The sequence below is a fragment of the Staurois parvus genome, unplaced genomic scaffold (assembly GCF_062004578.1).
Source record: "Staurois parvus isolate SC_StPar_1 unplaced genomic scaffold, SC_StPar_1.0 ptg000031l, whole genome shotgun sequence".
NCBI lineage: Eukaryota > Metazoa > Chordata > Amphibia > Anura > Ranidae > Staurois > Staurois parvus.
In genome coordinates, this window is record NW_028317827.1 from 7,955,335 (window position 1) to 7,967,565 (window position 12,231).

At 41.9% G+C, this 12,231-nt stretch overlaps 1 protein-coding gene across 6 annotated transcripts in view; it reads right to left on the bottom strand.

Annotated features, from left to right (window-relative positions):
* The window catches only part of RBMS1 (RNA binding motif single stranded interacting protein 1), a 487,977-nt gene that overhangs the window by 73,625 nt on the left and 402,121 nt on the right, over nucleotides 1-12,231 (bottom strand). For all 6 annotated transcript variants that reach the window (XM_089659943.1, XM_089659931.1, XM_089659920.1 and 3 more), the window contains exon 4: nucleotides 6,820-6,911. In XM_089659943.1, the coding sequence (XP_089516069.1) occupies nucleotides 6,820-6,911 (92 nt within the window). The remainder of the gene's footprint in view (nucleotides 1-6,819; nucleotides 6,912-12,231) is intronic.

Below are 12,231 nucleotides of genomic sequence, written 5' to 3' on the forward strand. Positions count from 1 at the left end.
TTTTCTGCAGAAATAAAAAAAATCAGGCAACTTTTTTCTCAGAAATTCATTACTGAAATGATGTCACTGCACCACAGTTAAAACAACTGAAAGATGAATATCATAAAAGTAGAGATCAGGTTTTAATTAAGTCCATTTGGCTACAAATCACACCCCACTGTGCTGCCCAGCAAGAACGGTAATGGCTAAATGTACCTATGTAGCTGCCTTTGCCAAAACAGCTGCACTAAATGAAAGAAGAGCTCCAGTGCACAAAGACTGTTCAGTTACATTACATAAATATCTTTTCCTTGATAGCAGCAATGCACTTTTGGCAAGAGAAAAAAAAAAAAAAAAAAAAAAAAAAAAAAAAGGTGGTCTTCCCCAGTTTTTACATTGTGAAAACCTCAAAAAGTTTCTCAAACACTCGCTTGCCTGTATAAATTGCATCTGGGAGTCTCCATAAAACCCAGTCCATGTGGGATGGGACTGTTGGAAACAACTCATTACTAATTAACAATCAGTCACATCGCTGCCAATGGACATGATATATTCTATAGATTGCCAAAATAGGCAACAAGGCTCCAACACATGCTGGATAGCAATTTTTGTAGCAACACCCTTATTGGATGATACGGTCTCAATATTCTTCAATATGACCAATACATCTCTGTAAACACTAGTAATGTAGCCAGGTACCGGCTATATCATTATGCCTTTCAGGGATATTTACAGATGAGACCAGGATTAATCCTTTTCTCCCTAGTGCCCAGCACGGGGATTGCTATATCACTTCCTGTTAAAGTGGATCCAGTTCTTCAGATGGCAGAGGATCCTGGGACCTGTAGTCCTATACACAATACATACTGTATTTCTGAGTGATGACAACTACAACAACCAGAGAACTGGTGAACCAGAAGCCTGCTGGAAGAGCAGATAAATTCTACAGCAAAGGACTGGTTGGCTCTCTTAGCATGGGATTCAGAGCTGAACACAGGGGGGACTGTCGTTCTCCTCCAGAGACAGATTGTTGGCCTACTGCTGCGGGATTCTGCACACCATTTCAGCACAGCAGTGATGCTGTTCGCCACCCTGAGAATCACATCAGCTTCTCTGCATTGGGACTGTCACTGTCTGGTCTTCACATAGACATCTCTACTTGCCACACTGACAGCCCATCAGGTTGTAACTCTGCACTTCCCTGCAAACAGCCATGAGCCTGGGCAAGAACTCCCATTCCTAGGAGGCTGTGCTATTCAAGAATTGGTGAGCAGGTGAATGCACATCCTCTGTCACCACTCTAAGAGATACTGCATGCAGCCACCTTTACATCTCAGTAACAGGAGATCTTTGTTTTGAGCAGTACCACAGTGTTTAACCTCACTGAATTACCAGTATTTACTACCATTTATGGGCCCCACCATTGCTAGCAGAAGATAATGGTCACCACCACATCAGGAACTTTGAACATCACAGGACTCAAGTTGCAATCTTAAGTTAAAAGGGACCTCTACTTTTCTAGGGCCACTGTTATTCAAATTAGGATACTTGTATCTATTTATGGTCGGAGGATATATTTACATAATTCACAGCATCCACCACTGCGGCGCCGGTGGCTTAGAGGTAGCTGATAAGTCAACAGGCCTTTTCTTCCCCCTCTTACAGCTGGTGTGGCAGGTTAATAGTTGAAGCCTACTACTCATGACTGTATAATTTGTTAAACGTCGCTAATGGATTATTCCTATTTTACAGTGTTCTATATTGTGCATTAACTGGGGTTGTATATCCTAAACCCATTATTCTTGTGGTCTACTCTTTTGAACAGGACTAATATAGAAGTGTTACTTAAGAATTGTGTATCTTGCATTATTATCCTATACTGTTGAAATATGTCTGAACCCAGAGTGTCAGAAGGCTTCCAAGGTCAGGGCAACCACTGGGGACAAGCATTATCAAGCAGCCCCTGTGGGGGTAGCGATACAGTAGTGTGGGCTATATAAAGGATTACTGTATATGAATTATTGCCAGTCTACACCAGCAGTCCCTTGGGAGTCTTTGGGGTCGGAGGGGGTTCATCCATTGCTGTTTAATTCCCTTATTAGCAGAAGCCGAGATATGGATGTTCCATTGAAGGACACTTTCAATTATAGACATGTAGACTGTTTCCACAGCTTCCTGATGCAGGTAGTGTAGAATGAGAAACGGGTCACGTAATGTTCCTGCCCCATGGGTAGAACGAGCATTTTTTTTTTTTTAAAAGGAAAAACTGATCGGCACTTTATATATGATAAGGTCAAGCTGAACCTTGGGCTATTTGAAGGTAGGGTCTGTGGAAATTATGTTTAACCAATGCATCCCTAACTGTTAATCCTTCATGTAAGATTTGAGGATCCAGCCTTTATTTCTGCATTTATATTTATCAAACAAAATTTAAGCATTGTGTCAGAAAAAGTACCACCTTTTAATAAACATTTTGTTGTACATGTTGAATATTATTTAGTAGCACCTGAAAAGTCCCACTGCCCTATAGATCAGTGTCTATAACCATTTTTTATATTTTTTTTGCAATGCATTTTTTTTGCAAACAGAAAAAATGCCTTCCCAAGCTTTTACACTGAAAATCTCAAAATTCCTAAAAGACACCAGCTTTTCGGTGTGAATAGCAGCAATGACTAGGCACTGTAGACCTTGAAATACAGATCTTGTTGTGCACAGCCCTATGTGCTTCTCCTTGCATTCAGGGGTTCCCATGATAGATTTAAAAAAAAAAAAAAAAACCCACAAATACAAAGTAGATACAATCAAAGATTGGATGTGTTTATTGGTTCTGGATGTACAAATGGCCAAAGGGGAATAAAAAGGGAAAGATTTGCAGGGCTCCACCCACTATCCTAAAAACGTCAAAACAATCCCCTTATTTTGGGATATATGATGAACTGAAACCTGTAAATACCTTCTTTTCTAAAAATGCTCTGCTGGGCTTCACTCTGGTGGAGGACTTCTTAATTTCTTTTGGCCCACGTCTTAACGGTTTCATGATGGCCAAAAAGCCTGAAATAGCTGTATGCCATTTGGAATGAATGACTATAAGGCTGTATCTGTACTATAAACCAGTTCTGGAGGTACATTGGGGCATAACTAGATGATTGGCATGGTTCCAAACACTATCCTAAAATATGGAAAAATCTACTTGTTTTAGGGTTTTGTGACAGAATGACACATATAACCATTTTCTGTTCTATGAAGGCTCTGCTATGCTTCTATAAATCGATCTTCCAAAATGTCAGTTCACACAGTAATCAAAGCATAACTAAAAGGAAAACTTTTTTTTTTTGCTGATTTTGGACAGAGTGGAGAAGGATTAGAACACCTGTCAGGTTTTTGCCATCTGCACCCCTATTCGAGAGATTCACTCTCTCCATTTGTAACATTTAACATTATCATCGAGAGTGAAAACCAAACACCTAGCGCATTATCCAAGGTTTATTAAAAAGTATAAAAAGGACAAAAAAAACTCTCACAAACCAAGTGCATGTATAAAGCCTGCAAGGCCACAGAGATGGCCGAAATGATGGCAGAATGTCCAACTGCTGGTATGGTTGGCCTTCTGATGCGTTTCAGGGATGTGTCCCTTTCCTCAGAGCTAGCTTGAGTATGTTTTTCGTCCTTTTATACTTTTTAATAAACCTTGGATAATGCGCTAGGTGTTTGTGCCACCTGTGTGCTCTCTTACCACCAATATGCCCCATTCTAGTGATTTGAACCATGCTGCAACCACATGCAATGCCATTTAGAGGGTTAAAATAGGCAGTGAGGAGGCGACATATCGCTTCCTCACAGCTTGTCAAATACCTCTGAAAAGTGTTCCGAGCATGGGTCAGTTTCCAGATGAGCGGCAGTCCTTGCTACATGAGCCCTAGATGAATAAGTTGGCGATAGAAGCCGACTGGTTCCCATGGACAGCTGCTCCAGTTGGAATACATATTGCCCATATGTGGCCACAGTTGAGTCCGCCTATCAGTTGTCAACCACTGTGCTAGACATTTGCATTTGTGTAGCAATAACCTTTAAGAGCCCATTTCATTCTCAACAGCACAAAAAACTCCATACCAACTCATTTTTCAAGATCCATTCATGGTTTGTTTTTGTTCTGCCTTGCCTTGTGGTAAAGACTGGTATAAAGCAGATTTAAGAAAGATTTCTCCACAACTTGTGTTGTAAAGCTTTTTTTTTCAGTGAAATTTTCCACTACTATGGATGGTCTACACAAGGATTGTAAACATGGAGGCCCCCGTTGCTAGGCATTTCTGTGGAAAGATTACCCAATATGCGCAATGTGGCGGCTCACACTAAACCATGTTTAAGATATACAACACCAGAGAATTACTCAACCGGCTTCTCCCATATGCTTTCTGGCATTATAAGAACAGACAGATGAGCAAATCAACAATAGATCACATAGAGCTGCATATGGAAGCGTTATAGATCTTTCCTGGCTTGCACCGTGCCTTGCAGATGGACAGCTTGGCATGTGTATTCATTCAACACATTGCCGCTTCGGTCTGCTTTCTTACACCGGCTAGGCTGACATCCAGCACACCAAGCCCTGATTTATAATACCCAGGTGGAGGGTGTAAATCTCCAGGATGTTGTACGCTGTAATATGTTGAATGCAAAGCTCACATCTGCACAGATTCCCTATTAATGTTTATAGAGGTCTAAGCTTCAGCTTCCAGTTTTATACATATGGTTCCCTTTTCCACGGGTTTGGCCTCACCCCAAGGATGCGTCTGATGTGCGGTTAACCGTTTGGTGACCCACCAGAGAATTCTGCAACACAGATTGTGACTTCACATCAAACACTAAACATAACTCCCATGGCAGATTCTCTCCAAGTGGGTTTGATTTTCTTTTTATAGTGATGAGGACTTTATACGGACAATAGAAGATTGAAACCTAACTCCAGCCATTTTTTTTGGACATAGAAAGAGTTAAATGTCTGTCAGGTTTTTTTTCTCTCTCCGCTGACCCCATTAGGAAGATTTTCCCACACTTCCTATATTTGTAACACATGTATAAGCAATGGGGGAGTAGTCACTGGGACAGGAAGGCACAGGCAAAAAAAAAAGACCAGAAAACCAAAAACACACAACGTCAGAACTTCTGATCAGTCCTTTAAAAAAATAAAAAAAAAAAAAGGTTTGTGTCCTCATTGAAGAGGAAAAGATTCTGCCCAGTAGGGTCATGTATGGCAATTAAAAACTACAACAGGCTCTAACCCTTACCTGCTCTATCTACAAATAAGTTGGCTGCTTTGGGTTTAAACATTTGAAGACTTAAGTGATAAAGGCTTGATTTAAAAAAAACAAAAAAAAACAAAAAACAAACAAACATATGTTATACATCCTTGCTCTGTGCAGTGGTTTTGCATAGAGCAGCCCTTATCCTCTTCTCAGGTCCTCCACTGGCACTCCTCAGTCACTACACAGCCAACCCCGGTATTTAGTTTTTTTGTTTGTTACGAGAAAATGTTAAATAAAATAAAACTCTGGGGGTAGATGAAATAGTTAGGCCAGTGTTAGGGTCAAGATTAGGTTCAAAGGCTGGGGTAAAGCTCATGGCAATTGCAAAAAAATATAAGCAGCTAAATTTTTTTTTTCTGTAACCATTTTGTGCTAAAGAGCAACGCAAAACAAAAATTCTACTCCTGATGATCACAGCGATACCACATTTGTATATTATGGGTTTGTAGTAGTGCCCATTTTGTTTTTTCATCCCAACACACTGACAAAATTATTTTTCCTTTTTAAATCTTAGCAAAAAAAAAACCAAACGCTAATCCTGACCTTTGACCCCAGCCTTTGAACCTAATCTTGACCCTAACACTGGCCTAACCATTTCATCTCCCCCAGAGTTTTATTTTATTGAACATTTTCTCGTAACAAAAAAACAAAACAAAAACTAAATACAGGGTTTGGCTGTGCAGTGACTGATCACTGTGACAGCCAATCAAAGCCTATAACAGCGATCAGCTAATCAAGAACCAGTCCTCCTAGTTCCTGATCATGAGTATGAAACCTGGAGCCATCGGTGACAGCTTAGTCTTCCACACAAACACAGTAGAGCATATATGCGCCCCATGTCCGCTGGACACTCAGCAAAAAGGGGTTAAAGTGGACTCAATAAAGTGAAGCGCTCATATGTTCGAGAACATCTAGATATGATTGTGCCCCAGCATTACCCCTATTGTGGTCTCTGTATTAAGGAATTTCCCCCTCACTTCCTGTCTAATGACATGTCAGAAGACAGGAAGTAAAGAGAAATCTCTTCAACAGCATTTAAAACATGACAGAAGCTCCAACCACCCTTCCCCATCCAATCTAAATAAAAAGTCTTGGCAGCAGTTGTGCTTTCAGGAATGATACCTGGCCTTTCAGAAATGTGCAATGTATATAAGCCAAGATAAGATATGGTTTCTTTGTTATGTTTGTCTAATGGATTGGCCCCAAAATGCAGAGCCCAGTAACCAGGAGCGATTTCAGGACAATACAATTGGCAACCTTTGCACCTGATGAGAAATTGGAGGAAAAAAAAATATGACAGCTGCATTCTGGTTGGTCTACCCAATAGACTTTCCTCAGTTTGGATAAATCCAAGCCCATTGTGTGTCTGCTCCTGTGACTGATAGAAATTATAGTCCAAACAAATGGAAGCCATGTTTAACTTAATCAGATCACGGTTAATCGAGAACAAGAGACAATGAAACACATGTGAACAGAAGGAGTTTTATCCCTTGACTCCTCCCAGCCTGGAAAGAACTCAGCAGTTATTGATAGGTACCTTTGCCATCTGTGCTTGGACTCCAGTCGCCTTCAGAGCTGAGACCGCTTTCTGAGCAGCTGCCGGGCTGTCAAAGTCTACAAATCCATAACCTGCAGATCATAAAAATGACAATTTATACACATATCAAAGGAGGCAGCTTGTGCGCACAGGCTGCTAAAACATAACCATCCTACTCGGCGAACAGAAGAGATGGCAAAAGTGATTTACCGGTCTAGAATAAGGATGACATAAAAAGGAACTACAAGATCTGTTATTTGTTCCAAAATTTCTAAACACATAATGCCATTTCAAAAAGTTAGAAGCGACGCACTTATAGCTTCTAAAGGACACCCTTAGGACTTAGTACTGCACTTAAAAGCAGATAAAGACAAAAGAAAAATTAAAGTGAAATTCCAGACTAGAACGGTCTACTCAAATCTGCCCCCACCCCCTTCTAACTCCTATTCTAACTATCCTGCAGGTGAAGAAGCTTCTACTTACCTATTCTCAAGGTGCTATGGTCCAGTCATGTGACCTCCCCAGAGGCCAGCTTCAGGGGAGAGAACAGTGGTGACAACGGGTGAAATGCCTTTTCTCCTCACCCCCTGAATCCACTGCTGGGAGCCAATCATGTGACTGGACTGAAGCTCCCTGAAAATAGGCAAGTATCATTCTAATGGGTAGTTCAAATAGAGTTAGAAGGGGGTGGGAGCAGATTTAAGAGTAGATAGTTATAGCCTGGAATTCCACTTTAAAGAAGCGTCACAAGAAGTTCAAAATATTTGTTTACTCCCCCAGGAAACCCAGTGCACATAGCACTTGGTCCTGTTCAGATCTGTGCAGTGGTTTACAATTAAAATACTTTTTTGTGCTGATCCCAGGCTGAAGCCCAATTTATAGGTGTTCCTATGGGGTGGGGGACTACAGCCAGCACTGAAGCCAAACGCTCTTCATTCTAACATCTGCAGCTCTGCCATCTAATCTTTCAACCCTGTGCTTTTTCTGCTCTACCCCTCTGCCATCTTCCTTGTACATGGAAGAGAGTGAATCCAGACCCTCATTCCAGCTATCATAAGGAAAAAGGCTACAGTACTAGCTGGTGGCTTGTGTTGCTGTGAATGATGGTGCACTGGAAACTAGCTCCACAACACCACACCTAGGCTACTACTGTAATCTCCCCACAATAAGTTGGGCAGGTCTAGAGACCATGGTCTGAGGGAGAGTAGAGCAGTAGCTGTGTGTAGTTGGGAGCTTGTGCTTTTGTATGTGATGGTACTTCTCTTTAGCATGCCGTCATTCACAAAACCACAAGCAGCCAGATAATGCTCTAGACTCTCTCCGAAACTTGGGGTCCAGAATGCATTAATCTTGCTCACATGCTCTGGGATTCGGTTACCTTGGCCCAATCGCTTCCCCGTACTTGCTCTACTCATGGTACTCCATGTTCCATCCTGACAGCTGTCAGATGCAGGGATGGGGCTTATCCAGGCTCCGATCTGTGTGCACCGTCACCATCCTTCTTGTGCACCTGACATTCAGACCGCATAGGATTGGTCTCCTGAGCAGCGTCGGACAGCAGTGGGGGGAAGAGGGGGCACGCTGTTAACCATGCAAGCTCAACAACCACTATATGAATCTGAACACCAAAAACCATGCACACTGGATCCCCTGTGAGTTTCAATAAGCTTTTTCAACTTATGGAGATTTCTTCTTTAATACCGCAATGGCTTAACGATAGATATATCTATTTAATACAGCTAGTGTAAGTACCCAGTTTTGACTTGGGATCAGTCTCTTAGGGGTAATCCCCTATATTGCAGCACTCATACTGGAAGAGGCAACAATAGGAGCAAATTAGTAGTGTTGCAGTTCACATAAGCTGGCAAGTTATAGTCTGGCAGGGGCAGAGAGAGAAGATATCACTGTCCAATCACAGACTTGGGGCAGGGAGGTGACCAGACTGCAAAGCTTAACTAGAACAGAGAAATTTCAGGTCACCAGTGCGGCTCTGCTGTGTGGTAGGACTGTGTACATCTTAGGACTGGATGAACAGCAATACAAACCATTCCTATACTAGTATTTCAGTAAATCCCCTATTAAAATACAGATGAAAATTCCTGAACGTTTGAAATTACCCCCCTCCTAAAATCTCATGTGCAGCAGCACTCAGACAGGGAAAGGGAGGGGCAGCACTGAGCCAATCAGGGCTCTCCTGCACACTGCAGTCAACATACTGACTGATAGAATAGATTGGTGACCCAAAATAGAGCTCTGCTCCACTTTTAACCAAATTGAAGGCTGGGGGGGTGGGAAGATGGATTTAAAAATAGTTTTTAACTACAGTACACTAAGTGAGGTCATCAACCTAGCAATGCCGTCTATCAAGAGCGCCTAAAACAATTACAAATTCTTTGGCAGTTAACACATTTCTTCTATAAGTATGCATTTCACCTTTATATTTAGCTGTTTGACTGTAGGGAAGCTTTGACGTTTTCCTGGGTTAAGAAAAAGTCTGCTAAACTGACCTTGTTTGCAGATAGCAAGCACCAGTCAGGGCCTGCAGACCATTCTGTTAACTTGAGTGTGCTTCCACTGTGCCCCACAGCATCCTATATTGCAATGTAGCATCTTATCTGACTGAAACACCCATGCTATAGTGCCAACAACCAAAACGAATACAGGCAAAAGAAAAAAAAAAAAAAAATCCAATGCAAACCCATGGTCTGTATGTGGCCGGCAGACAAATCAAGTCCTAACAATTGTTTCAAATGTTTCCAAGAACCAACACGGCCTTGTAACCAGACGAGATGAAGATGGATTCAGTTTGTGGGAGTTTAGACTGGTGTCAGAATTTCAACCCTGTACACAAAAATCTCTAGTAATACCTCATTCTCCTAGAGTCACTACACAAAGTGGAAATGCATGGTAATCTTGTGTACAAATGTGTTGTAATTTTTTGTAGCACAGACCCGAGGCTGACCGGGCGGCTTGGTCCCAGGTTGCATTCCCTGATAGGCACACGGTAGTTCAGTCACTCAAATCAGAACGGGCTGTACATGGCTTTTGTGGTTTTTGTTTGAGAACTGGGATACGGTGAGCCTAGGGATACTCCAAAAAACTTCCATAACTTGCAGTAGAGGACTCTAAATCTAAAATAATCCTTCAGGGTGAAGGCATCCCTTTTAAAGCAAAGGTAAACTGGTACTAAACAGGGCCTGCTCAGTTGTAAATGTACAAAGGAAATGCTCTCCCAAAAAGAGGCCAAAGTTTCTAAGTTTCTAAATCCAGAAGGATAGTACTCACAGGGTTGTTTTACTAACACCAGAGAGTACAAAATCTGGTGTAGCTGTACAAGGTAACCAATCAGCTTCTAAGTTCAGCTTGTTCCATTAAGCACTTGCCTCCAGAAGATTTACCACCCCCCCCCCTTCATGACCAGACCATTTTTTTCAATACGGCACTGCATTATTTTAACTGACAATTGCATGGTCATGCAACGCTGCACCCAAATGAAATGTATGGAGCTTTCTTTCGGTAGTATTTGATCACCTCTACGGTTTTTATTTTTAGCTCTATAAAAAAAAAAAAAAAAGCCAATTTTGAAAAAAAAAAAAAATACATGACTTTTTACTACAAAACATATCCAAAAAAATTTTTTTTTAAATCTAAATTTCGTCAGAAAAATTTAGGCCAAAATGTATTATGCAACATCTTTGCTTAAAAAAAAATATCCCAATTAATTGGTTTATGTGAAAGTTAGAGTCCACAAATGGCGGTATATACACTGTGGCGGGCATTCTGACAACGGGGGAGAACGAACTATCACTGACATCTCCAGTGACACTAATACAGTGATTAGTGCTAATAAAAAGCACTGACTACTAATGGTACTGGGCAGGAAGGGATTAACATCTGGGGTGATCAAAGGGTTAACTGTGCGTTTTACCATGTAAGCACACTGCTTTGTATTGCTCTGTTATGCAGTGTGCTGGAGCTGACAGGGGAGAGATTTGTATTGTTTACATACAGACCTCTCCCCAGGCAGTGTTACTTGGAGATTGCCGACGGAGAATCTCCGGCACCCGGGACTCTGATCAACAGCTGTAGCCACCAATGGTGGTGCATGCCCTCAATCCATACATACAAAATCATGTACACACATACACAAAATGATTTTGTTCAAGCCCTGCCGCAGTAGTTCTGCTATAGGGCGGTCAGAAAGCTGTTAAGCTTTGACAATAAAACCTGGAAGCTGGTTGGTTTCTATGCAGAGCTGCACCAGGATTTTGAACACTCCAACTTTAGTACATCATCCCCACCATATCCTGAATACTGTGTAGCCACCTGCAGTATCAGTCAGTTTCTGTATTTGGGTTGCCAGTGTCCTGGATTTTTAGAAGAGTTCTATGCAATCTTCAGGAGACTAGGCCAGAGGTCCCCCAGCCAAAGCAGAAGCTGGGACCCCAAAAAGGATTTTTAGTTGCAGGAATGCCATAGCCCTCAGGCTGGGTGTTACTCCCCCAGAACAAGAGACCTGGGTCCTAGCCCATTTATACCCCTTTCAGCCCCCTGCTGGTCACTTACTCCACTGATCAGGGATTGACTGAAGAGGCATGAATGTGTAGGCCAGGTCTGTGTGCTTCCACCCACAAATAGAGTGGGATGCAGGAGAAATAAACACCAGCAACAGGACACTATTAAGCAACTGCTGCTCTCCCTGACTACAGGGAAGCCGAAAACTAAATTTAAAAACACTAGTAGCCTACTGGGGTGCTGCATTTATATATTAAAAAAAAAACAACAATTTTATCACACAATACAGAGTGTATATGGCACTCGGTTTGCAAAGCACACTATGATTTCCAATAAGAAAAGCCAGCCGTTGACTGCATGCTTGGCAGCACTGTGTGTATATAACTGGACGAGCCTCAGGGTACTTCTATGACTTCCACTGCACCCCATGTAATCCAATCTCCTTTCCCTCCAGGTTTATTTAATTGTATTTGTAAATCCGCTTTCAGAGCACTTCCTTACCCACTTGTAGCCAATCACCTGCAAGCGCTACAGATAGAATCTTTCGGGTTCAAATAAAAAAAAAAACCCTTTAACTAACACACACACACACACACACACACACACACACACACACACACACACACACACCTCAATCAAACCTGACATTTTGCTTCTCAGTCCATAGGCCAACAGAATCATTTACTGGCTTTTTATACCTCTCGGGGCCCCAAATGGTTAGACCTCTTCACCTGACTTCCCAGAATCCCCCACCTGCTGCGATCATTCTCACCATCCCCATCTCTCTGTTGAACTTCTCATTTGTTAGCATCTTGTCGTGTTAAACTAGGACTGCAGCAAGAGGATTGAGTCTCCAAGGCAGGCATGGCATACATGAGCACTCAGACAAATAACACT